Source organism: Manis pentadactyla, chromosome 10 (genome assembly GCF_030020395.1).
Source record: "Manis pentadactyla isolate mManPen7 chromosome 10, mManPen7.hap1, whole genome shotgun sequence".
Classification (NCBI taxonomy): domain Eukaryota; kingdom Metazoa; phylum Chordata; class Mammalia; order Pholidota; family Manidae; genus Manis; species Manis pentadactyla.
The window spans coordinates 62,545,683-62,573,155 of NC_080028.1; the positions used below are offsets into that span (position 1 = coordinate 62,545,683).

At 43.1% G+C, this 27,473-nt stretch overlaps 1 protein-coding gene across 4 annotated transcripts in view; it reads right to left on the reverse strand.

The window, feature by feature from the left end:
* PTPRB (protein tyrosine phosphatase receptor type B) overlaps nucleotides 1-27,473 on the reverse strand; it is a 122,908-nt gene that overhangs the window by 17,728 nt on the left and 77,707 nt on the right. For all 4 annotated transcript variants that reach the window (XM_036917636.2, XM_036917635.2, XM_036917634.2 and 1 more), the window contains 15 exons: nucleotides 26,867-27,130; nucleotides 24,487-24,756; nucleotides 20,664-20,927; nucleotides 18,746-19,009; nucleotides 17,715-17,996; nucleotides 15,141-15,419; nucleotides 14,494-14,643; nucleotides 12,131-12,374; nucleotides 6,526-6,632; nucleotides 3,522-3,621; nucleotides 2,619-2,702; nucleotides 2,492-2,509; nucleotides 2,287-2,368; nucleotides 1,624-1,714; nucleotides 845-921 (listed from right to left, as the gene is read on the reverse strand). In XM_036917636.2, the coding sequence (XP_036773531.2) occupies nucleotides 845-921; nucleotides 1,624-1,714; nucleotides 2,287-2,368; nucleotides 2,492-2,509; nucleotides 2,619-2,702; nucleotides 3,522-3,621; nucleotides 6,526-6,632; nucleotides 12,131-12,374; nucleotides 14,494-14,643; nucleotides 15,141-15,419; nucleotides 17,715-17,996; nucleotides 18,746-19,009; nucleotides 20,664-20,927; nucleotides 24,487-24,756; nucleotides 26,867-27,130 (2,576 nt within the window). The remainder of the gene's footprint in view (nucleotides 1-844; nucleotides 922-1,623; nucleotides 1,715-2,286; nucleotides 2,369-2,491; nucleotides 2,510-2,618; nucleotides 2,703-3,521; nucleotides 3,622-6,525; nucleotides 6,633-12,130; nucleotides 12,375-14,493; nucleotides 14,644-15,140; nucleotides 15,420-17,714; nucleotides 17,997-18,745; nucleotides 19,010-20,663; nucleotides 20,928-24,486; nucleotides 24,757-26,866; nucleotides 27,131-27,473) is intronic.

Genomic DNA, 27,473 nt, shown 5'->3' on the forward strand with positions numbered 1-27,473 from the left:
GCTCCCATGGCAACCCCTAGCCTCTTGCTACTCAGAGAGGGTCCTAAGACCAGCAGCAGAGGGATCAGCTGAGAGCTTGTTAGACATGCAGAAACCCAGGGCCTACTCCAGCCTGCAGAATCATAATCAGCATTTTAACAAGGCCCCTGCATGGGGATGTAGGTTAGAGTTGGAGACACACTGCTCTAGCCTGTTTCCTATGGTATCGCCTTGTCATTTCTGATGCCCAACCCTGCTCAGAGTTCTTGAGGGTCAGGATTCCACCTCACCCTATGCCTGTACACACACCAGTGTTTGACTTAGAGTCAGCACTTGACTATACAGTGCTTACCAAGTGCATGGATGGTTTTCCTTTTTGGAAAAGGAAACGGAGGCTTGCAGAAGTGACATAGTCAGCAAGGGGCACAGATGGGATTCAAACCTGGATCTGTCTGACCTTAAAGCTTTTTCCACTGCTGTGTGCTGTTGGAAGTTGGCAAGATGCTAGCCAGAATCTGAGCCCAAAGTTTTCACAAAACCTTTGAGTTGTGTCTGTGGTTTTTAAAATCCAAGTTACTTTCCCTAGCTAGGTGGCCTGAGCAGTGGCAGTCCTGCTCCTTAGGGAGCTCTGCTCTTGGCTGAAGACTGTGGAGAGAAAACAACATTTGCAACTGCCTCCTGGGCTCATTATGGGTTTTAGCAGTGATTGAATTAGATGTCCTGCGTGTTAGGGCATCACACGTGGTCTCCTGACACCTATACGTTTCCAGACCTGAGAAGAGCAGGAGCTTACAGGAGGAGGGCTATCTCTACATGGCCACCCCCAGGGTGTCATGTGGGCCCGCGGTGCTAGCGGCTCACTCACGGGAATGTAGCTGGCGTTGATGTAGTCGGAGCACGGCTCATCATCTACGCTGGACAGCTTTACTCGAGAGGCGTCATCTGGAAGGGAGTTGGTTGAGGGAGTTTTGACACTGAGTCTCGGGTATTCTTCCTACAGTTTCTTGGATGCTTGGTATTTGACCTGCAGCAGCTCTGACCCCACAATGGTCCCACAGGAGAGGTATATTCTCATCTCCATTTTACAGATGAGGCTCAGACAGGATAACTAAGTCACCCCAAGTTGCATAGGTGGCCCATAAACACAGACAAACAAACAAGTCAAATGTTCTTTGAAGCCCCCTCTGTGTTTCTGCCTTCGTAACACTGACATTTGTCTGATGCAGGGGCCAGCAACTCCTCACTGCTGGCGTGAATTTAATCCAGAAAAACTACCTTCTATTGCTCACCTAATAGGGTAAGGCTAATAAACGAATATATAATAATTGCTAACTAGAGACTTAAATAAACCCAGGCTGGCCCTTGCTGTTAACCTGTTACTGTGCTCAGGCCTCCTAGGAGAAGCAGTAGGACCACACAGTGAAATGTCAATGGCAGAAGAGGCCTCTCATCACCAGAATTTAAACTGGTTGTTATTCCTTTGGAGGGAAGTGTAATAACATACAAGTCATTCTTTTTTAAAGACACTCAGAGCCTCAGATCTTCCATATCCAGCTATACCATATACTTTAGCCCCATTTTATTCCCAGAAAAGAGAAGAAATGGCTAAAAGAAGACTATTACAAATTTTGACATAAAACTCACAGGGCAATATATTGTTGTAACGATTTTTCCCTCTGTTCTCCGGCAAGAGTGCAATGTCACATGATTGGTTTCGACCCACATCTTTTAAGTCCTATGAGGTCAAAAAAGTTTGCAAGTGGAGGATATGAAACAGAGTACAGCAAATCATACAGTTCTTGAGATACACAGTAATGTAAGAATATGTTACACTAGCTGTTTATGGACTGCCTTGTACATTAGCGCTGACCCCCACGACACCCTGCAGAAGGTATTCTAACCTCCAGTTTGCAGAGGATGCTCAGACAGGATACCTAACTTGCCCCAGGTCACAGGGGGCAAAGCTGGGCACTTTTCACCAAACCACGCTGTCTCCTAGTCAAGCAAAAGACCAGGTTAAATAACCGACAGCATCAGGCTTGCACCTGAGCTTTGCTCTTTCTGCCTTACCACCTGATCTAGGTAGTATGTTCTTTGCTGTGCTATTCTGGAGATAGAACTGGCCTCCGAAACTAGGGCGTATATCGTCCAGGGTATTGATTCAGGTGTAAAAGAGTTTATGGCTGGGATCCTAAGCATCACCCTAACTCCTGAGCCCAGTCAATCTGTGAATCCACAGGGAAGGCTGGGAGGGAGATTCTAAGGACTAGCGGTGCTGAGGGAATCATCATGGAGTCCAAGATGTACCTCATATTCCTTGGAGAGAAGGTAGTTGGAGTCAGCCTGCAGCTTCATGAAGTGCCCTTCAAACTGATTTACTTTTATGGGGCTAGAGTAAAAAATACAATAGGAAGAAAAGAGTTACTGAAGAAAAGAGAAAATGTCACGGCCAGCCTAAGTTGTATTTTCAAAAGCAGGTAATATAGTAATTAATGAGTTATCTCTCTCTTACCAAGAAGTCTTCCGGTTACTGCGAAGGGAAGCCAAAAGAAAAAGGAAGACCTTGTTACAGCACCTGTCACATATTACCGTCGGCTCATCTTGCAATAAATTATGTGAAGGAAAAAGTGGTGGCTCACCCTTTTTGGCCCAGGTTCAAGTGGACAGATAACGGTCGATCCCGGCGAATACTCAGGCGGGCAGAGGGCCTTTCTCGGCCGTGGCTGAAACAAAGGAGAGGATTTACATTCTGATGATGAGACTTGATGTAACTAAATTTTTCCATTTATGGTAAGGCTGTGTGTGTTTGTGCGGATAGGGATTTTTCAGCATCATTTAGATTTACACTCAGCCAACCTCTCTTTGAGGGAGGGAAGAGGGAGGAAGAACCTAAAGAAGAAATAGCTTTTTTTCCCACTCAGAAACAGATCTCTGCAATAGCTGAAGATGTGTTTTCTGATTTTTGGCTACAGGTCATCATCACTTCCCACACTCTCAATAAAACTTTCCTTAAAAGAAAAAACAGTAAACCTCAGATGCAAGAAATGACTGTGCGCCAGATAAAACAAATTCCCTAGGAGAAGAGGGCCTGGCACGGGCCATAGGCTCTTTGGTTCTTTCTGGTCCATTCTTAAATTAGCATGCATTATAAGCCACAAAATGTTGATGTCAACCACACTTTTCAGCGTATTTCAGAAAAGCACTTGGGCAAATGATTTGCAGACATCTGTCTTTATGAGGAGACCGAATCACACAAAAACTTTTGTTTTTTTTCCCTGTCCAAAAGGAGTTATTTCACATTCACATGAAACTGCAGCCGGCCCCTCAGTCATTTGATCGGGGCAAAACTTGTCAGTGGTATGTAGAAAGGCTGAAAAAAATGAATCATGGTTTTGGGGTTTCACTTCTGTGTTTTTCTTGAGAAACAAAAGGTATTCAACCTGGTGAAATTATTTTCCGTTCTTGCTTTTTGGGCTAAATGGCATTGCCAGGTGTATCTTTAAAGCTGTGGGCCCAGTCACCAAAGGGATCCTTGTACTCACCTCACTTTCTGTCTGCAGATGAACAAGGCAGCCACGGCCACGAGCATGCCGATTAAGAACAGACCAGCACTCACTCCTTCAATAACTCCAAACAAAGGCTCTACAAGAGTCCAGATAGAAATAACAGACCCAGGTAGGGAAATCTGTGCTAAAGGACCAAGAGGAGATCTACCGCAACCCTGTCTCCCAGGAAGCTTATTACAGAAGAATTTACACAGTGCCCACACGGAGGCATTTACTATCTAAAGGCCAGGAGTATGCAGCCCGGAAGACGGAATGCCGGCTACTACCCTGTAATGCTAGCTCGGTCATTATAGTTCTGAAGTTAATAGTGTTCAGCTTAGAGAAGAATTTTGGACTCATTTGTGGTTGCATGTAAAGCTTAGGGCACTTGAGATAAAGGCCAGCAGTTTGCCACCAAGATACAAATGGTGTCTCGCTTGTATGAAACAAGACAGGGCATCGGGACTCTAGGACATTCAGTGAATTTCTGAGTTATTTTAACAAAACTTCCTTTTTATTATCTGGTGTGATACTGCCACTGGGAGTTTGTGAATAGGTAAGAGTAGCTCATTTTAAAAATAGCTCTATTGAAATATAATTCACATATCCTGTAATACACCAATTTAAATAGTTTAATTCAATGATTTTTAGCATGGTCACAGAGTTTTGCAAACACTACATTTAATTTTGTAACCTTTTCATCACCCTCGGAAGAAACCCCATACCTTCTCCCAGTCTTTCTCCATTCTTACCTGCCTCCAGCCCCTGGAAATCACTAATGAACTTCCTGTCTTCAAAGATTTGCTTATTTTGGGCATTTCATAAAAACTGAACTGTAAATATGTGAGCTTTGTGATTGGCTTCTTTCACTCAGCATAATGTTTTCAAGGTTCATCCATGGTGTAGTGTGTATTTCATTCCCTTATATGTCTGAATAATAGTCCATCATATGGATAGATCGCATTTTGTTTATCCACTGACAGACATTTGAGTTAGCTCTATTTTTGGTTATTATGAATAATGCTGCTATAAACATCTGTGAACAAGTTTTTGTGTGGATATACATACATTTTCATTTCTCTTGGGTTTATAATTAGGAGTGGAATTGCTGAGTTAGATAGTTCACTATAGGCTTAACATTTTGAGGAACTGCAAAACCATTTTCCAAAGCAGCTACACCATTTCACATTCTCACAAGCAATGCATGGAGGTTCCAGTTTCTCCATATCCTTGCTAACGCTTGTTATTATCTTTTTGATTATAGCCATTCCAGTGGGAGTAAAGTGGTGCCCTGTTGCACTTTTGATTTGCATTTCCCTGAGGAATAATGGTTTGAGCTTTTTTCATGTGCCCAGTGGACATATGTATATTTTCTTTGGCAAAATGCCTATTCATACCCTTTGTTTTTGTCTTTTTATTACTAAGTTATAAGGTAAGAGGTCTTTACATACACTGGGTGCTAGACTCTTAGCAGATATGAGATTTTCAAATAGTTTCTTCTACTCTGTAGATTGTCTTTTCACTCTCTTTATCCCAAGTTTTTAATTTTGATTAAGTCCCATTTATCTATTTTTTTTCTTTTGTTGGCTTGTATTTTTCATGTCCTATCTAGGAAACCATTTCCTAATCCAAGGTCACAAAGATTTACTACTCTGTTTTCTTTTAAAAGTTCTATTGTTTTAGATCTTACATTTAGGTCTGTGGAGTAATCCATTTTTGGAGTTTCATTTTAAGCCCTTGGGTTTGCTTATTCAATGTCACTTTATAAGACTCATCAAATCAACACAATCATTTTCTTTTAATGTGGTTAATATTCTTTTTTGAATGTAAGTTTAGTATCTTCCTTTATTGGGCTACATATAATTTTTGTTGCATAACAGTATTTCGAAAAGGAAAGAACTATATTTACAAAACCCTTCCTTAACATTGAATTATAAACAAACATCTAAAACCTTCTAACTGTGTTCTGATCCCTTTTTGGTTTGGGAAGTGGGAGATTATCCCTATATTTGGTATAAATAGTTGGGAGTGTTAGTGAGGCTGAGTCATCTTTCATCATGCAGCATGAAAAACTTTTAGCTATGAAGAAGAACTTCCTGAGAACAAGCATTGTAGAACACTGGCTACAGGGAAAGGTTCAGGCAGATAATTGTATCAAGGAACCATGTACTGAAAAACAATGATATCTGCAGTATGATGGAAATATTCCAAGGCAGTATAGTGCAGAGGTTAAGGGCTCAGGCAGAAAGTACCAGAATACCAGCTCTACTACTTTGGGCAAGTTACTTAACCTCTTGGTGTTCCAGGTCCTCACCTTTAAAATGTGGATGATAATAATATCTACCTCGAAAGGTTGTAGTGAGGATTGGATACATTATTCTATGTATAATGCTTCTCTGTATGCCCTCAGAGAAGGTGGCAGTAAATATTAGCTATTATTATTACTCAGGCTTTGTTTTTAAAACGCCAGAGAAGTTTCATAAATTTATGCAAAGTGTGTTAAAATTATTTATAGTGTAAAAGTGTCAAATAATAAGCAAAGGCAAAAGAATTACCTATAATCCCACTACTTTGAGACTTTCAGTGTTAATATTTTGGTGCTTTTTCTTCTAGTCTTTTTTTCCCATGCATTTCTATGTATATGCATGTATACATTCCTATGTAAACTGAAAGCCTTTTGTACTTATGTTTTAGCCTGTGCAGACTCTTGATTTGAATGTTTTTTACCCACTACTTTTTTAAAAATTGATTTTTAATATATAAAAAAAATCTGGTACTTCTCCCTTCTTTTTGAGATTAATCCCCTTTCAATCCATTCTTCTACAAAAGTTGTGCAATTCCTCTAATCCATATCAATCCATGACCACATAAAGATTAAATTACAAGTGAAAATAAATGTTCCCCCCACCACCTGCCAAGTCACTGATCTCCCCAGTAGAGGCCCTTGTGAGTGACATGGCAGTTGGCAGACTATGTGGGTAGATGGAAAAGTTAGGCTTACCTGACTCAGTGGTGATAGGCAAAGAGAAAAATGTGTCTGAATAGAGAGGCTTTGTGAATTCCTTCAGGTTCTCATCGAACAGCTGTGTAAAAGCCCGAATGCTGATTCTGAAAAGCAACCAATTTATTTGAGTGCACGTTAGTGGCTGAGCACTATAGGGCTCACTAGAAAATGTGTTCAAGGAGAAACAGGGTGGGCACCTGGTCAATATGTATGCAGGACAGGGTACTAATTGTGGAATCAGATAGACCTGGGTTCATGCATTCATTCTTTCATCACTCAAATATTTATTGAGCCCCTTCTATGTACTGGTCCCTCTTCTAGGAGCTGGGGATACTGCAAGGAACAAAACAGCCCAGAGGTTACATTTCTAGTGTAAGAAATCAGACAACATAAACACAGAGTTAATGTGCCAGATGATGATGTGTACTATGGAAAAGAAAAGATCAGAATCAAGGAGATGGAAGCAATGAGGACGGGGCATGAAGACTGCTTTATTCAGTGTGGTCAATGCAGGTCTCCTTGATAAGAGGACATTTGCACAGAAATATGAGGAAAGTGAGGGACAGAGACACATCTGCATTCCAAGCACAGGGAAGTACAGTGCAAAAGGCACCGAGAGGAGGGACCAGATAGGGCCTAACCTGAAGCGGAGAAGAGAGAAATCAAGGATGGCTCTAAGATTTGAGCTCAGGTCATTTGAGAGAACAGTGGCATCACTGGTAGAAATGGGAAGCTAGACTAGGGGGAGAGGATGAGCTTTGCTTGGGCTGTATGGGATCTAGAGTAACAGCGAGACACTGATTTGGACTCTGCAGTAGACATCTGGAGTTATCCCAGTCAACCTGGGCAGGAGAGCTGCTGGGGTGGCTGTACATGTGTCCATGTGGGATGGTGCCTGGAGATCAATGGGCCCTACATTCCATAAGCAAGCAAGATGAAGCTACTTAAACAGTTGTAACCTCAGCCCTGATGAAAAGCCTATTGTCCCATCATAGGACCTAAGTCTCACATTCTCTGGGTGAGTCAGGCTTAGTCTGGAGGGCTGCATTCAGTTTCTGGTGGCATCTTAGAAAACATTAGAGATCATTTGAAGTGACTGACCAGGATAGTGACAGAGAAGACTCAGAGGATCATGATGGTTGATTCTGGATTTAAGAAGTCTGCCAAGTAGAAGAGGAAACAGACATCATTATTTTTCTCCTTGCAGGTAGAACAAACTCAGTAGGCTGAAGTCACAGGGAGGTGTAGTTTACGAACACAGTCACTTTCTAACTAGAGTAGGAGCTACTGCATGGGAGGTGAGCTCCCAGTCATTGAGGGGGGTTAAGCAGAGGCTGGAGGAGAACCAGATTTCAGGGAAGCTATAGGAGGGCATTACTGTACTAAGTTAAAGATTGGCTTGGGCTACCTCTTGAGTTCTTTCTATTTTGAAGATTCTTAGACTGTAGGTTTACTGATAGAGTAACAGGCTAGGTTTGTATGGGGAAACTTTTTTAGTGTTAATTTAAATCCTATGAAAGTGAATGGATGTCTCCTTTTTCCTTTATCAAAAAAAATAGATTTGTTTAACCCAAAAGTATCCTGATCATGTCCTGTAATAATGATGAAGTAAGTATCAGGCAAAGGCAAATTGTTCTGACCTTTTGCCCCCTCCTTCTAACTCATGCCCAGGTGTGATCTTGTAAAATGAACAAGAGGATATTGATCAACCACACCTACAATTTCCATCTCTAAAAGATACTTTTCAAGTCAAAAGTTATACCTCCAGGAATAACAGACTGCTGATGGAAATATTGTGAGATATCCCCAAAGGGTAATAAGCAGTCACCATGTCTTAAGTGGGAAGGTGAGGAGTTGTGTGTTCATTATGTATTGTACATACTTTTGGAATTTGAAAGGAGTCTCTGTTGAAAAGAGTTTCTTATATTTGTATAGAGATTTATACGTGTGGAAGAATTTTAACAAACATGATTCTATTTGATCATCTCTAACATCTCTGATATAATGTGGAAACCTATCATATTACTTCAGAGTTTTAGAACCTGAAACTTGGAGAGAGTCCATGTCTTATTCAAAATCAGAGAAAGCTGGTGAAAGAAAACCACACTCTATTTTCTAAGACCTAATGAAGAGCTCTTTCTCTTATTTTTTCTTGGCTTAATTTTGGCTTAGTAGCAATGACTTCTGTTAAGAGGGATGGTTAAAAGTGTCCAGGCTAAGAAGTAGAGAACCTAGGGTCTAGCTGTGGCTCTGTCACTGATTGGCTAAATGGTCCCTAGAGGTCATTATGCCTCATTTTCCACAACTGTAAAATAAAAACATTGTATTACAACAACCTTGACATGGTCTGGCTCTGTAATGCTGGGATTCACAAGTGCAAATGCAAAATACAAAATATATCCAGAGAAGTAAGAACCTTTAGCAACCCAGGAGGAAATCATGACCAAGTATAGGCTAGACTTAACATTAGAGGGTCAACAGGAACCCTGCCCTTAAAACTCTTCCCCCAAACGGACAGCACAACCACATTTCCTGGCACTTAGTACCCGTAGGGATCCTGTCTTTTCCTGTCTCCCTGGGCTTGTCTCCCCTCCTATGCCTTTGCATACACCTACTCCCATGTGAAACTGGACTACTGGCTCTTCTCTATCAATCTGTGTATTTTGGCCACTGCACTTTGACTCCCAATGTTCCCTCTACCTTGAATCTCCTCCTGTCCTTATCTCCGTATTTTCAAATCCTTCCCTACTTTTTAAGGCTTTGGTAAAATGACACCTCTTTCAAGAAGCTTTTTGAACTTTAACGGAATTTATTTACCCTTTAGGTCCTTCAATATTTCTGCTTATTTTTAATAGACATGTCTTTTATGTCCACATATCAATAAAATTATTTTAATGAACATATACATGATAGTAATCATTTCAACTTTAACTGTGTCCAGAACCAAAATTCCATGCACAAAGTTAAAGATCGTGTGGTTCAATTTCTTTCATTGAGGAAAATGAGGCCGAGAGAAGCTAACGTACCTGATCATGGTCACATTGTTATTCTGTTTAGAATAGAAACAAAACCAGATCAGCACTTTTCTACCTTCCAAACTGCCCCTCACCTTCATTATCTGTCCTTTCTCTTCCCATATGGAAGAATGCTAATTATACCCCCAGATAATAGCAACCCAGTGATGAATGGGAACAAATTACATTCATTGATACAATAACTTACAAACTGCTAACACTAGCATTTCCCATTTCTCTTCAATCCTAATTTTTCTTTTTCCATGTTCTTTCCTGTCTACCTATTCTCTCTGGGAAAGATGCCTGGCAGCACTGAGGATCACAGGGGTGAATTTCATCTTGAGACAAGCAGAATTTTGACTGCATGGAGCCAGGGTTCAGTTGCCACCACCCAGGAGGCCACTTATGTGGTTCTCCCGAGTGCTTTGAAAGGCTATGTCTCCTCTTATCAAGCATTATCTGCCTGGCATACTTTTTACAGGACTGAACCAAATGTGGAGAGATATAGGAAGCTGTGTTCTAGAAAACAAACAGTTTGGCATAAGCTGAATCAGGTATAATAAGAATGTGAAACTTCATAGAGCTTCTTGGTTCCTTCTTTAATTTTTTCACAAACATTTAGTGGGCGCCTCTTTTGTGCCACGTGCTTGCAATGTCATGTCTGCCTCCCCTGTTAACTGTGAGCTCTTGTAGTCTAGTGAAGAGGGTAGGTAATTAAGCAAAGGGGTAAAAGCCACTGGTAAATGGAGGATTTGAGGCATGTAGGGACAGGGTGCTGTGGAAATGGAGCTGAGAGCCCCAGTGCCGAGCCATGGGATGACAGGCATGGCATGGAGCTCTGAGGGCTGAGCCAGCTCTTGGAGTGTACAAAGGAACTTACCAGCCAGAGAGGAGAGTGGAGGGCATCCCAGATAGAGTGGAAAGCACATGCAAGGCTACGAGGTCTCAGAGTCCTGTCACATTCCAGGGAGCTCTGAGGAGAGTGGTGTAGCGAAAGGGCAGGGTTTACTAGGGGCAAATGGTGGAAGACAAAGCTGGAGGGGCAGGCAGGAGGGTGAGGGTGAGGGTTTTGTGTGTCCCATTCTGGAATCTTCACTCGCTCCTGGAAGGGAAAGGGAGGGAACCACTGGAGGACCTTCACCTGGAAGGGACAGGACATGGTTCGATCATCACCTGCATTACTCCTCAGAGCAGTCCTGTGATGTTTCAAAGATGAGGAAAGTATGGATCAGAGACCAGAAATGCTGTCTATGAGGCAGCGCTGGATCTCAGATGCGGGGCTCTCCCGAGGACCTTGGCAGCTGGGTGGGCAGAACTTGTGTGCCCCGAGACAGGTGGCAGAGAGCAAACAAGCAAACCAAACAGTCCCCACTTCCCAACTCATAAAGAGAAAGGAGCCCTCGGGAAGTTTTTGCTCACTTTTCCTTGTTGTCCTTTTTCTGTTAGGAACTGAAGGGTTCCAGTCTTCTGATTTCTGCTCTGAGATCTCTCAGCATCAGGCAGACCCATATGGCCCCTTCCTGAAGTAAACATCACTAATAAGTTTGTGTGTGTTTATTCTAGAGGTACCATCCTTGGCCAGGGTAGCAAGAGCATTTCTGTGAGTCCTGGACAGGGGTGGGTATGCAGGGCTCCTGTGCAAAGTGACTCCTCTGTTTTAGGAAAATCGCCAGGCTGCCTTTGCTGATGCGAGGGAGGGGCTGACACAGCTCTCTGGTGTGATGCCATGGCACTGTCTCCTTTTGGAGCTAGTGGAAAAGTGTCTGCTGAGACTCAAAATATGTAAGAACCAACAAGAACCAGGCACTGCCCAGCCAGATTGGACAACGACCTGCAGAGAACCTGAATGGCTATGACAGTGGCTGGATATCAGCTCTGCCAACTCATAACCAAGACAGCAGTCGCGTTCTCCACCTCCTGAGGACCTGGTTTGGAAGGCTGAGTATGTCTGCTTAACCTGCTGTAGGGAGCACAGTGCAACCCGGGGGCAGCACCAGTTCCTCCAGCTGGAAGGGCCTGCTGGCTGGAGCAGGGCCTTCAGGGCCAAGCCGGACAGCTGCTCCTTTTCATCTGCCAGCTTAGCGGGAGGAATGGGTGCTCGCACTCATGCCGGGCCCCTCCCCTCCAAGAGTTCTGTCTGGACCGAAGAGCACATCCATCTTTTATGCCTTAGAAGGTAAATAACTAAGTACAATCCCAGTCCTAACTAAAAGTGGAAGTCAAAACTGCCTATTTCTTGGGTTTCCCTCAACTCAGTCTTTCTATTTGGACATTTTCACAATCATGAACATGGTAAATAAATTGTCTGATTCATACTAAAGAAGATTTCGGAGAAAGAACAATCTATTAAGAGTCCTCGATTCTTCACATAATGAAGTGGAACTTTTGCACAAGGCTGAAGGCCTTTACACATTTCCTGTGCATGGAGGCAGGAATGTGACTTTTATAAATGACCCCATAAAATGTAGAGCACTCCTATAAATGTTGGTTATTAATCTGCAGGAGCTCATGTGCATCAGATACTCAGAGCTGAGCGCCCAGTAATGCAGTGTGTCCCCTGCTAGCAGAATGAGGGAAGCACATCTAACCTGTAGGTGGTGCGTGGCTTCAGTGGTCCGTCACAAAATTTTTGCTGCTCGGGATCACATTTTCCTCCTAGGCTCTCCATCTCTGCCCCAAGCTTAATATTAAAACTCTTGGAGTTGCTGTCAGGACTTTCAGCACACCTGCTGGCAAAGTAATCGGTCTGATACACTCGGATGGAGGCATTGTGCTGGTATTCCAGGTAGGAGGGCAGAGGGTGCTGTTGCTCTGGCTTCAGCTCATCACTGCCTGCAGGGAGAAAACCTGTAGGTAAGGACTGCCTTCTGGTGACTTCAGTGATTTCTAACTAGGTTTACAAGTCTACCTCCCCACCCACAATCTCTGGTCATATGCAGAGCACAGAGCCTGTGATCCTGAAGGATGTGGTGAAATTCTCCCAATACAATTAATTTCAGTTCACTTCGTCTAAAATAAATACAAATTTAAAGTAAATAAAATGTATACATACAAAATTGTATAAATGCATGCACCCATCATTCCTCTAGGAAATAAAATGTGTATGCGTGAGGGTAGCTGACTGCAGCAGAAGATAATGGGCTATATAACTCCAGAGTCGGACATTCCCAATAGTGAGAGTCAACCCACTCAATTAGCTCTCCACCTTGCCAATAGCCATTGTAGCTGAGCTAATAAGGAAATCCCCGTGACCTAGGAAGTCGGGAAAAGATAAGAGAAATCAACTCTGAGGCCAGAGCGGTTGCCCCACAGGCGTGTTCCACGTGCCACACCCGGTCTGACAATTGCTCCGTGTATAGCTCTGTGTTATCTTGAGCACAGTTTAATCCTGGCTGGAATTTGTCCCCTTGTGCAGAACACTTCCCAGAACTCTTACCCTGTCCACCCAGCCTGCTGTGTATTTTGGCACTGGAAACCGTTTTGATGTTGTCTGGAGGAAAGCTTAATTAGGAAGATAAATATTATAGAGATTGGATACCATTTACAACAAACCTCAAGGAGTGGTTCTGTGGGGGTTCATCACATCCTGGATTCTTGCTTAATAAAATGTGCTCAAAACAAGTGGGTCTTGGAAATATTATCTTGTTGGAAGTAGTTGAAAAGAAATGTTACCCTTAGGTTGAATGTATATGCTATAAATGACATTTATGTGAGACTGATTGTTACTTAGATCACTGGGGAGCACAATCCGTCTCCAAGGACAGCAGTACTTGAGATGTCTGGCTGGAGAGCAAAAGGGTGTGACTTCTTTTTGGTCATAGTCTTATATTTATGCAGTAAAACATGATCTTCATTGCAGTCTACTTAAATCTAAAGTCTCTCCATAGTTCACCAGTTTTTCTCCGATTATGAGATGTAAATTAATCTGGGATGCATACCACTGACTCTTGAAATTATTTAGTTAATTATGCAAGGCCAACTTTAGTACAATTAAATCAAATGTCAAAGCACAATGACTATTAGATACCCAGTGAGGTTAAAATACTATTTAGCTTAGGAATTGCTCCAGCATTTGTCAGGCTCAGTTTCCCAGTGCCCACAAATGGGTTAAGCTAGTCGGAGATGCTTAAAAACCTCGTGTGCAGCACCTTAAACAATTTTAAAATGTAAGACCTGTAAAATATATTAACGCCACTACAGACATAAACATCTATTTGGGGGAAGTATTGCATAAGACCTTGTGGCAAATAGAACTCTCCTGCTGGAGGTTTGGCAAATGCTGATATACAAGCTCTACAGCTCATCCTCAGTGGTTGTGGGGCATGGTGTTATAACTATTACCTCGTGGTCCACACGAATCAGGTAGACCTTGAGTGACTTAGCAGACTACAAAATGAAATACACTTTTGAAAATTCAGTGTGCACAGGAGGAATTCTTCTCATGACCATCTTCTCCCTCTTTAAAGTTCTTGAGTATTTTTGTGAACTGAAGGGTGGTTTGGAAGTGTGTGGTCACTGAAGTTTTTGAGACAGGGAAGGGAAAGAGAACTGAAGGCATACTGCTGCTTAATGGCAGAACAAAAGAGTAGCGAACAGTGTTGAATAAGTAGTGAGGAAGACTGAGTGAGTCTATATGTGCAGTGCACTTCCAGTGATGCCTGGAACATAGTAAGGGCTCAATAAATGGTGGCTACTTGTATTCTTGGTGTGCTTGCTTTTATTATTATCCACCTGTTTAATAATTAAACCCAGTGAATTATAGGCTTTAGTCCTGAAAGAGCCACTGAACAGCTTTTTGTTATATCTTCCTACATCCAGCAGAGAGAGAGAGCAGAATGATATAAAAAGTAAGTTTTCTGCTCTTTAGAACTTGCCACAGGAAAAGCCTTCACGGTGGCCTTTGGGCCGCAGTAATCCCGTGTCTCCCAGCACACGATTCATGACCACTTACCGTCCGCCTCTCTCACTACCACTGTGAAGTATTTCACAGCTCCGTTGGCATCACTGAACCAGCTGCAGTTGAAGGTAAAGTTGATGGAAGATTTGCCAATTAGCACATCCTTTTTATTCACTCGAATATGTGGAGGTGGAGGAGGGGGGCCTGCGAGAACGGTGGAGAAGGAAGCAAGAGGAGTCACAACGCTGCTTTTGCGTACAAACAAGTCAGTGAAATATGGGTCTCCACTCACCTATGTCAGACTGTGTGTGTGTTTAAAGCTTGTTATCAAGAAAACCTCCTCCTCTTCTGAAAGGAAGCAGGCAGAGGAAGTGATCTGCCCGTGGCACATTAAACAGAATGAAAGAGGCAGCTCCTCAGCAGGATTTCCTGAAGTTGTAGCATCAAACTGCTTAAAAGCTCCATTATACCTCTAACTACATCAGGCAAAGTGATGCATTTAAATACTAACTCATTCAGGTACTTTAAGATCATTTAACTTGTTTGCTGCCAGGATGTTTCCATTTCCTGGAGCCTTTTAGGTCCTCTTCTCCAAGTTGTAAGAAGACTCGCTAATGTGGAAGTGAACTGTGTGCAAGGGAGTAGTAGTGACGGATGCAGAGAAAGGTGCTCCCTCGGCCCACAGCCCCAGGGACACTTACGGTCTATCATTGTGATCGTGCTGTCTTCAACCACCTCACTGGTCATGCCAGCTGACTGCACCTTGATGGAAACCAGGTACCTCTTATGGGGCACGAGCATCATGATACTGAACACAGATTTTTCTTTCTCCAGCTTTCTGGAAAATTCAACTTCTTGGGTATCCATTTTCCGGCATTCAATGCTATACCCATCAAAGTCGGAATCAGGAGGGCTCCATGAACAGGCAATGGCCGTGGAGTTCTGAGGGCGGCAATGCAGGTTTTGTATCTTGTCTGGCTCTAAAGGAGGGAGAGGAAGGGACGCTTTTCAGAACTCTGTGAGATCCACTCTTTTCAGCAACTTTGGGCCCAGCTAGCTCTGAGATGTAAATGAAGAATTTCCAAACCTTATTTGAAATGTTTTTCAAGGAAAAAATTCTCATGGATCTCCAACAAAATGGCTGCCTGCCAGACCCCGTTTTGAGAGACATTAAAAATTAAAATGTTGTCCCTTTAATCTAAAATATCAGCTAAGTCACAACAGGTTACATGAGGATGACTTAGAGGATGAAGCTTTTTCAAGATAAGGGAATTGGCCTTTGAAGCAAGTAATAATTGCGTGTTTTCAAGCATTTAACTGCTTGTTAATCTTTTGACTTCCTTCAAACCAAGTCACAGATCCCTTCTCTTTTGATTCTGACGATTTGTGCAAAGAGTAATTTGGAAATTTGCTTCAGCCTCTTTCTTCAATTCCTTTTCTTTCCTCCTTTTCACCTCTAAATCCCACCTGTCTTCTGAGAGCTCAGGTCAGGTCCCTCTTCACTAATACATGAATACCTACTATGTGCAAGGTGCTCTTCCAGGAACTATGAACAATACAGAAGTGGCTAAGACATTAGCCCCAACCTCTGGGAAGGGAGATGGGTCCTAACAGCCATAATACAAAGTAGAAAGGAGAATGTGCCAGAAGAAATGGGGGAAGCAGGTGCTGTGTGGAGGGCCAAACTCCTACTGGCGTGCTGGTGGGCAGGAGTTAGCAAAGGCTTTCCTCAGATACCACGTGGAGATACTGGCAAAGGGGCATTTTAGGCAGAGGAAACCATGAACTCAGGCTGCAAGGGTGGGGCTGGGAGGAGTGGGAAGGCGGAGGGTGCAGCTCTTCATCATGGCTGGAGTGTGTTGTGAGAAATGGAGTACTGGAATGATGTTACATGAGAATATAAACTTGTTTTGTTTCATCCTCTGTTATTTTGGAGTTTTTGTTACCCACAGCCATACCCAGTCCTAACTAATGCGATCCTCAAATTCTATCAGCCATTTGTCATAAAATACATGGAGTCCCTCTTCATGCTGGCTGCATGCACCATTTAGTAAATACCTCTCTTACTTCTAGCATCCATGACTGAGTACAATTCTTCAGATGAGATCTGACCAACACAGTCTCTACTGAGCTCTTAAACTCAACACCTCTGATTGGATTACACAGCCCACAATTAGCCACTGAAAACTCATCCTGAGCTTTCTATAAATTAAAAGGTGTAGTTCTTTTTCCCATATTTCTCTTGACACACAATTATTGAACCCAAACTGTTCTTTAGATGAAATAATGGAGCACAAATTTTAATTGTTCTAACATTCATGTTTGTTGAATAAATGAAACAACTACTACTCAAATTTCCAATTTTCAACTACCTGTTTTCTCAATAGCCAATAACTGATCTGATTTCAGAAGCTATATATATGCTGGTATTATTGAAAAATAAATATTTGGATTGAGGTTCCTATACCGTAAACATTTGTTTCTTTGAGATTTGTTGTATCATCCCAAAATGCCTTTAGGAAGAAAATGGTATATATTTATTTCATTGTTGAAGAATTTTTATCTTTAGGATTTACAGCACTATGTCCTAACTGATCCCCCTCTGCTTCTAGCTTGCTCCTTGTGATCTACTTTCTACACTACTGAGAATGACTTCCTAAAGCACAAAAATCTGATTACCATGTCTGGGCCAAAAATCCTTCTGTGGCTCTACCTGATTGAAGATAAAGTTCAAAGTCATTGCCATGGCTCACAAGACATTTTATAGCCTGATTACCCTAATCCTCACTTTCTGCGCTCCGCAAAACAAACTCCTTTCTGTTCTTCTCTCCCACCTAGTCTTGGAATATTTTATTCACTCTACCTGGGATATCCCCCACTCCTTTCCCCATCTCCACCTTGTAAGTCTTGCTCTTTACTTAGACTTGCCCTACAGATGTTTCTTCTTCCAGGAAACTCCTGTGCATCGGGTCAGATGCCCCCACCATGTGTTTCTACTATAGCAAATATTTCCTTCATCACATCCAAAATGTAATTGCTTTTTTAATGATTTTTACCTCCCACTCAATTGTAAGCTCCATAAGAGCAGAGATTATTTCTTTATGGTCTGTTGTTGTCAATGTTGAATAAATGAATAAGTCTGCATAGACTTTGGTCCAAATTCAAATCTAACTAATCCAGGTCAATTTAAGCCAAGCCTCCTCAGAGTAAGATGTTGCAACACGTATCTCCCCCTCCCTCCATCTGAGAACCAAGAGTAGCAAAACATGTCATACTTGTCCTCACAGATCCAAAAACTGGTTTGCTGTATGTTTTCCAGGAATCACCGCTGACTGTCTTGACACTGAATTGATAGGACCTCCCTGGACGAAGACCATACACGATACGTCCTTCTGATTTTCTGTTGCTGTAGGGATTGAAGACTGTGATAGCATCCCTGGGGAACCAGTGCAGCTCAAAGTCATCATAGTCTGTCCAGTCTGGAGGCCCCTTCCAGGTGATGGCCAAGGATGTGTTTGCGACATCAGCAAATGACATGAGACTGGGAGGATTTGGGGCTGTAGCAGGAAAAAGTGAAAAATCATGTAATCACTCCTGTGCAATAGCACAAATAAGATAGCTGAGCAATACCAGACTGACTTTTAATGAACTTTGTATGAAGAGATAATGTGATAATAATAGGAGTTCCCATTTATAGTGTTTACTATGTGTAAGGCAGTGTCTTCAAATATTTTACGTACATTTTCTTAACCAGAGCTTCCTTACCAGCATGCTGTGGAGTATAAGTGTGCCCTGGATGGGTTACAAGTGTGCAAAGGTATTGATTCCATCTGATTTTGGGGTCTGAGCACTAGAGACTACAGCCAATAATGTCCAGTTGCAGATAGCCTTGTTCACTGACCCCCGGGTGGCATACAATATTGATGTCATCTATGTGTGCCCAAGCAATTAAAAAATTTAGAAAGCACTGCTCTTAGAACACAATGACACCATACATGATTATCCCCATTTTACAGATAAGACAACTGAGGCTTAGAGATGCTCAATGACCTGCCCAGCTTCACACAGGTAAGTAGCAGTGCTAAGCTAAGTAAGGACCTAGATCTTTTTCCTCAATCTTTTATGGTGCAGTGGCTAAAGTCTGTTTCCTGTATCTCCACGGTATCACAATGCTTTCCCAAGGCCAAGGGCTAGCACATGGCACATCATTATTTATTTTATTTATGCTTATTAAAATCCTAATTAAAACGTGTCTTTAGAAGCTACTTCCCACCCACACTTGGCCTTTGGCAGCTGAGCTTCTCACCTGTTCTGCCCTCGCTTGTGACCCTGTTGCTGAGATCTCCACTGTGAGTTACCACGCATAGCGTGTATTTCCTTCCAGGAATGAGCCCATGGAAAAGCCACTCTGTCAGGCCCTTGTCTTTCCAGTTTTCCTTCTTTGTGCCATTGGGGTTATAGAGAATCAGCTCATAGAAGTCGAAGTCCCCAGAGGCTGGGCTCCAGCTGAACCAGAGACTGTCTGTCATGTTCCGATTGGATCCCTTGAGGTTACTCACCGAAGCTGGGACTTAAACAGAGAGAGGGAAAACCTTTACTAAGAACAAAGCAGTTAGGAACAAAGGCATTTTGGCCCACAGGTGAAAATAAAAGCTATGTTGGGCATACAGGGGAGTAGTACCCACTGTACAGTCAGGCCTGCCTACATGTCAGATCACTGAAGTTTAGGGGCATGTGGTGTAGAGACATGGTACAAATTAAAATAAAGTGAAACAGAACAGCTGGTAACTTCCATATGCTTGCCACATGTGACAAATACATAAAATGAAATCTCCAGAAAACATTAATTAAAACTGGTCAAATGGTTTATCACTTAGTTTATAAAAGGTCCTGCAAGTGTTCATAAAAGCTTCCAGCCCCTTTCGGTCCGGCCCATCTCACTTGTGGCCACCATCCCAGTACATCCCTGTGTAGGTCTCTTTACTTCCTCTCCTCCCTCTTTTAGGTTCTTAGTTCTTTCATGCTCATTCCTACCAAAATCTGTATTGGTAGAACCTCCTTTGGAAAAAGAAGTAACAGTCACATCTACCATTGTATAAATGAGTCACACTGGTACCTGTCCTGTGGGTATTAAGGCTTCATTATCCTTTGGAGAATGAAGACTGTTGTCCCTTTTTGGAAAAGCTTCAAACATTAATGAGCAGATAAAGAGGCACAAAGGGCAGATTGCTCTGGAAATGGCAAAATCTAGGCAGTTCTACTCATGGTCTAAGCTTATCCACTGCTCTTTTTCATTCCCTTCAGAAAACAAACTGTGGATCTCTGTTGGGTGCCTGGAACGTGCTCTTCCCATGGCCCCCCTTGCCTTCAGATCTCAGCAGAAATGCCTTTTCTGTCTAAAGTAGCTTCTTGTCCTGCCAAGTTGCTCTATGTCACAAAGTGCTACTATTTCCTTCCTAGGATTGAAGGCATTTCAAAATCATCTCCTCTGAGAATCTGCTGCTGCAGCCCTCTCCCCCTGTCTCCATCCCTCTGCTAAGGGCAAGCTCTTTGGGGCCAGGGGCCTTGTCCATCTTGTTCACTGTGCTATTCCAGCAGTGACATGGGTCCTGGCACACAAGGGCCCTCAAAAACTACTGTCAAATGAGAAAAAAATTGAATAGAGAAATGAGATAATGGACTCAAGTTATGGAAAAAGAGTAGATTCAGTTTCTTATTTGCAGCTCAGAGAGCAGACTCTCTCTCTCTCTCTTTCTCTCATTTTCCTGGAACCCTCTGTGTTCATTTCATCTCGTGTGGTGTTTCCAATTCCAGAAACATTCTTTGGGAATGTCATTGCTTATTGGTCCCACGTGTAGGGGCCCTCTCTGGACCTGCCCTTCACTCCAGCCATTTCTTGCAGAGAGCTGAAGGGCGCAGCTTAAACTGAGCTATGACGGGTTGCAACCCTCTTGCGGCAGTTTGCTGGCAAGTAGAGAAGCCAGATTCATTTCTCACTAAACCCTACGAAGTGAGCAAGTGGAGGCAACAGAGCAGAGGCCAGTGCAAAAACTATTCTGATATACAATCACAGATCTGATTTGTGGTCAGAAAGCCTGAAGGTCACCAATTTCAGATGAAGCTAGACCCTGGATAGAATAGGAAATTAGGGACAAGTCAAGGGAAAGCCAGGGAATATGAAACAAAAGCCCCGCTATTCCTCACTGCTTGGGTCCGGGTCTTACCTGTTCTACCAAATATGAAAGACTCATTCGACAGCTCCCCACTGTGAGTTACAATCACCACTTTGTACATTCGACCTTGTAGCAAGTTCTGGAAAGAGAAGGTCTGGACCTGTGGGTCAGCATGAGCTCTCTCCTGAAGAGTTCGGTCGGGGTTGTACAGAAAGATGTTGTACCAGCTGAGCTCCCCCTCAGAGGTGGTCCAGCTGAAGGACAGGTGTCTGGTGGAGTTCTCTGTGATCCGCAGATTGGTGACAGCTGCTGGGACTGGAAAAGCCAAGGAGCAAAAGATTGAGACGAAGTGTGGCAAGTCCCTGGCACAGCCCCAAACTGATGCATGGCTAGACACACTCAAATGGCAGCTCCAAACACGTGGTCCCTGCCTTTCAAAAATATTGACTTCATGGGGACCCTGAAGCAAAAGCAGAGAAATCTGAATTTTTCAAATTACTGATGCTGAAACTGTTAATTTTAAAAAACAAAACAACAAGTGAACAAAGAAAAACTAGTAATGGTAAATTATCTGCAAGGACATTTCTGGGGTATAAAATAAATGTTAATGTGACCCATGTGACTGTTTTTCTAATACTAAGAGATAAATCAGAGATCAAAACTTGTCTCTGAGTGCCAGCTAAGGGCCAAGAAATGGCTGCTGGAGGAAAGGGCAGTGAGCAGGAAAGAAAGGGTGGGAAAGAAAGGGAAAAGCAGACAGAAAAAGGAAATTAGATCCAAGGATATAGGAAATAGAAGCAAGGGGAAAGCCAAAACCAGTTGTTACAAAAATGTTTCCACTAGGATTTTGCAACCCCTTTGGCCTTCGCTGTTACCTGCTGCTGGGAAGTCAAGTGCCACCAGAAACCGCCTGCTTCCAGACTGCTGGCCTGGAGGCTGCCTGACCCCATGGAAGGGTTAGGACGCTGGTGGAAACAGAACAGGACATCTGTCTGGGTCTCCCCTGGGCGCTCCCCCCTCCACTTCCTCTTTTGCTTTCTCCTTCTCTTTATGTCAGGCCCTTAAGAGTTGGCATTTCCCCTGGTTCTGCCCACTGTCCTATTAATATTCTATAACACTAGCACAGCAGTTAATCTCATTCGCTGTATGGATTGCTCTGGTCTGAGCATTTGTGCTCCACCAGAATTTGCATGTTGAAACCCAACCCCAGGGTAATGGTATTAGTGGGTATGGCCTTTGGAAAGTGCTACGGTCATGAGGATGGAGTGCTCATGCGTGGGGCCAGTGGTCCTATAAGACTCCAGAGGGCTCTCTTGTCCTCTCACCGTGTGAGGACACAGTGAAAGGTGCCGTCTGTGAACCAATGTTCTCACTGGACACCGGGTCTGCTGGTGCCTTGATCTCGCACTTTCAGCCTCCAGACTGTGAGAAATAAATGTGTGCCATTTAAGTCATTCAGTTTAAGGCATTTTTGTTATAGCAGCTTGAACAGACTAAGACATAGATTTAACTGGAATTTTTGCCTAAATCTTTGTCACCACTCACGATATTCCACATGGGCTTACGTGATATGGGCCCATATTATCGATGCCCTACGATCACCTCTCCTTGCTAGTCAGCCAGACATCACACACTTGGTACAGAACTGGGTTCCCTATTTCTCCTTGAGCCTTCCTCCCGCTGCTTCTCTTTCTCAGTTAAGGGCATCATCTTCTACAGAGACTCCCCTGTTCCCCCTTTGATACTCCATACAGCCACCAGGTGCCATCCTATCTTAGGCAAAAACATTCCAGGGCCATATCTACTGTCCTTTCCCAGGGCATTAGTTGAACTTCCATCCTTATGGTTTTTGTGGCTGCACCTGTCTGATGACCCCAGTGACCTTTATGACCACACCCCCCACCTTGTTCTTACTCACTCCGCTCCAGCTATACTGCCTTCATCACAGGCGGGACACACTCCTCTGTCAGGGTCTTTGCCTTATCGTTTGCTCTTCCCCAGATTTCTGTATGACCCTTTTGCTCATTTCTTTCAGATCTTTACTTGAATGTCAACTTTCTCAACAGAACCTTTGAGGACCATACTATCTAAAACTGTGGGCCTCTAACACTTGCTATCCCACTTCCCTGTTTTAATTTTCCCTTTGGTATTTACTATGATCTAACCTACTGTATTTTTTACTTATTTCTTTTGTTTATTGCCTTTCTCTCCTACTAGGATATAAGCTGCATGACCATGAGGGTTTGTTTTATTCACTTCTGTGTGCCCAGCATGTAGAATAGTGCACATAGTAGGTACTCAATAACAAATGAATTAATGAACAGGTCTCCTCACCTCTGGTCTCTTCTCCATTCAATCCATCCCCCATTACTGTCTCATTTATCTTTTTTTAAGGCATACATTTTTATTACAAAACATTCATCCTGTGGCTGAAAAACTTTTATGGTCTCCTTACTGCTGAGAGATGAACAGCACACTCCAGGGGAAGGCCCCCAGCAGTGTCATCTGGCTCCAGTCCGCCTCTCCAGCCTCAGCTCTCCATCCAGCACCCAGTCGGCCCACCCACAACTTCTCCCCGATCCCCCCACGCCTCCCTGTCTCAGCACATGACCGTCTGTCTGCACAGGTGTCCTCCCCCTATGGAAAATTGCTTATCCTTCATGACATTACTAACATGTCACTTTTCTTGCCTATTCCACCTGACCTCCTTGTCCCCTTTGAGGTTGGACATTCCTCTCATATATAATCCTGACCACAATGTACTGTCATTATTTGTCCATGTGTCTGTCTTCCCCACTACCCCACTTGGCTCTTCTAGGACAGGAAGTGCACCTAATTCACATTTATGTCCCTTTCAATGTCGCTGCCCTTCAAGCCTAGTTGCTTAATAAGTAAGCCAGCCATCAATTAGACCGGTGTTACTGTCTGAATAACGCCCCTCAAGATGTCTGTGTCCTAATTCCTGGAACCTGTGGATATGTTACCTTAAGTTAAGGATCTTGAGATGGGGAGTTTATCCGGGGCTGCCTGGGTGGTGACCAGTGTAATCACAGGAGTCCTTAAAAGATGGAAGAGGGAGGCAGAAGGGTAGAGAAGGAGATTCGGTGACAGGCGGACAAGGGATGGAAGGGGTTCGTGAGCCAAGGAGAGTGAGTGGCCTCCAGAAGCTGAAAGGGGCAGGGAATGGATTCTCTCCACCAAGCGTCTAAAGAAATGCAGGCCTGCTGACACCTGACACCTCGATTTTAGCCTTCTAAGACCTATTTCAGAGTCTGACCTCCAGAACTATAAGATAATAAACTGGTGTTGTTTTAAACTGTTAAGTTTGCGGTGATTTATCACCACAGGCCGGGAGCTTTGGGGCTGGGTGCACACCAAGCCTCCCTCCTCGGGCCACTGGGCCTTGGGTTCCTGCTCCCCCTTCAGGTCTGGTTCCTCCCAGGCCCCTGACTGTGGAGACAAAGACAGGGGCAGAATGAGGGAAGAGGAGGTGTGGAAAGCCCCGACCCTCCTGCCACCCTGGGGTTGGGGCCTCATCCTTCTGGCAGGCCCCAGGCAGGAGGTGGAAGCTGCAGGGGCTGGCTTTTTAAAAACTGGTTTGATTTTAATTTTTATTATGTATTCAGTTTTTCCATAAAGGAACCAATTCTAACTCTGTTAAAAAAAAGCAACTAATAGAGCAAGTTTTAACAAAGAATTCGAATTGGAGAGTGAATGACCTGACTGATAGGAAAGTGATAAATCATAGTGAATGTTCCTAATGTGTCAAGAAATATATATCATCTCCCACTGTTTCATCCCTCTGGCCCCACGGTGCTTCAGAAAGAGCAGACAAGGAAGGATCTGGGATGAAGTAGGAAGCTGTGCAAATTACCTGTTCGGCCTTCAGTCTGGGCTTCCTTGCTAAAGAGGCCTCCACTGACAGTTAGGATCTGTACCTTGTATTTCTTTCCTGGGGTTAGGTCTTCAAATTTGTGCTGCTTTGTGGTGGCTGGCTCTGATGTGTTACTCAGAAGGATCCCATTTTCATTTAGAAGCAGGATATCATATCTCTCTGCCACACCAACAGCTTTTTGCCAACTTACTATCAAGGAATGGCTGCTGTATGCATTGTCCGCAGTTATTCCCTGGACCGAAGCTGGGACTGCAGAGAAAAAGGAGAAGCAACGGCTGTCAGGTTCCATCACTGAGGGTCAAGTAACCAAATGAAAAAAACTGTCCTGAATCAACTTTGGGTAGAAGATGATGCATCCACTTATGTTTCATTAATGCTTCCCATGTCCCTGATGAGAAAGTATTTCTTGGCTTGAATTGTCTAACTACTTTGATTCCACTTTTTCCTCTGAATTCAGACAGGACCTTTAAGTCAAACAAGTAGAAAAATTAGTGTAAGTGACACTGATAAATATGCAAAGTGATGCATGACTGTATCTCTAGAAAGGGGAGGGATGCTGAGCAAATTTACATTCGGTGACTATAGTTTGGATGACTCAATTATGTTCCAATACTAGTTTAAGTGAAAGTGTCAAGCCTTGACCTAAGCAATATTATATAATTATACATGTATATGTGTGTGTGTGTGTGTGTGTGTGTGTGTGTGTGTATTTTGTTTACTATGGTTCCTGCGGCAAAATAGTATTGTTAATATTTCCTGTCCTAGGCTCATATTGCTCCTCATTCTACATAATCTCCTTGGGAGCTCTCCTCCACTCCTGTGGTTTGAATTGTTACCCATGTGGTGAGGACTCCCAAACTTGAACTTTCAGTTCAGATGTCTATTTTTGCCAGTGACGTCTCTCCCTGAATGTTCCACAGACACCCAACTCTCAAGATGCCCAACTGGAGTTCTCATCTCCCTCCCCATAACCTCCTTACTGTCCTCTGTTTCTGTCTCTTGGCCCAAGTCAGAAACTTGGGTTGTTATCTGCACCCTTCCACATATAATCAAACATGAGTCTTGCAGTTTCTGCCTCCTAAATCTTGTATCTCTTGAATCTATCCACTTCCCTCCTTCTCTCCTGCCATCACTCTAGGATACACCATCCATTGCATCCATTACTGCGAGCCTCTTGGCCGGGCCCCTTGCTTTCCCACCTGTGTCTCAAATGCCCACTGCATCTGGCATGTTTTTGCAGCACGCCCACGTGAGGTCCTTCTATGGCTCTCCACAATTCTAATCACTGTAACAAGGCACCTGAGGCCATTCATAATTTGGTCCATCTACCTTCTTGGCCACGTGGTTTACATTCCTTGTTTTAGCACACCAAATAGTGTGTAGGGCCTCGAGTGTGTCATGCTTTCTCTCATTTCCAGACCTTTGCTTTGTCTGCTGGAGCCAACATACACTCCTCTAGGATGACTTTTTAGTGTCTTACTCAAATGCTATTCCTCCTAGAAGCCTTCCCTGACTATTGTTTGCTCCTGTTACGTCCCATAATTACATTTATTTTGGCCCTTATCATATACTGTAATTGCCCTTTTATTTGCAGTGCTTGACAAATGGTTGGTGATATACACATGTGAAATAAAGCCCAAGTAGGGCACAGTATTGAAGTCCAGACTGCTCAACTAAATAAGTGGTCATGAGAATGAAAAGCATCTAGTAAGTATTGTACTGCAGTAGAGAAGTTTGGAGCCAGACAGATTTAGATTTGAATTATAGTTTTGGTCTTATTGCACTTATCCTTGACAATGTTTCCTAGACTTTCTGAACCTTACTTTCCTCATTTGTAAGATGGAAATAATGATCTCTACCTTGTAGTGTGACTAGAGATAACTTTAAATGCCTGGCATATGACAGGTGCTTGCAGCTCATGTTTGTTTTAAATGTAATATATTAACAGTTATATGAATATAAATTAAACAGGTACATTATTCATTCATTACTTGTTCTTTAACTATCACAGGTGAAGTAAATGGCATAGGTATATTTTTTCTTCCTTAAAAAAAGAATTTGAGAAAGGAGTAAACTTTTTAAAACTGCATAGTTTTAGAAGTTGGCTTGTTAGATTTAAAAATTTTGTATCTTCTAGAAAGCATAAAGATGTATTCAAATGATTTGGCTTCTAATTCGTATGTTTTGAAAATCTGTTAGGAAAGAAAAATGCAAAGAAAAAATATGAGAAAGGCTCTTGAAACCACATTGAATTGTACAAATATTTTGAATTTTGGGTATTTTTGATGTGTGAATAGCTAAGCCCATCCATTGACCTGTTGAGGAGAACAGTTTGACTCTTCTCCAGGCAGACACTCACCTGTCCGGCCGACTGTGTCTACCTGGTTCCTCAGAGACCCGCTGACTGAGGCAATCACGATCTGGTACTGTTCCCCCGCCTCCAGCCTGTAGAACGTGTGTTCGGTGACGTGCTTGGGGAGAGTCTGAGACTCAACCTTTTGGTTCTGCCTGAATGCAGACACTGTGTAGGAATCGACATCTCCCCCACCAGGAGTCCAGTTCACTGTCAGGCTGTCTGTTGCCCCACTGGGAGAAATGTGAATATTTTTGACAGCACTAGGTACTAAAAAAGAAAATAAATACAAAGCCATCACTTCGAGGATGAAATGTGGACATTTTCAACTAAGGTTTTTGTGCTTTTTATATTTTGGCACCTACTGAAAGAACACACATGGGAAAAAATTGGTATCAATTTACCATTTTTCTCTAACTTTTCTGCCTGAACTGGAGTTGACAGGGTAAGTTTAGAGGGATATTGAGGCCGGTGAGTAGAAATGAAGAGAGCCAGTAAGAGAGCGATGGGCTAGTTAGGTCACTTTGGTCCGAGTCCTGGTTTTCTCATTTAGGAATTGAGGACTGTGAAGAAGGGCTATAGGAAGATTATCTCACCTGTGTAAGTTTCAGTT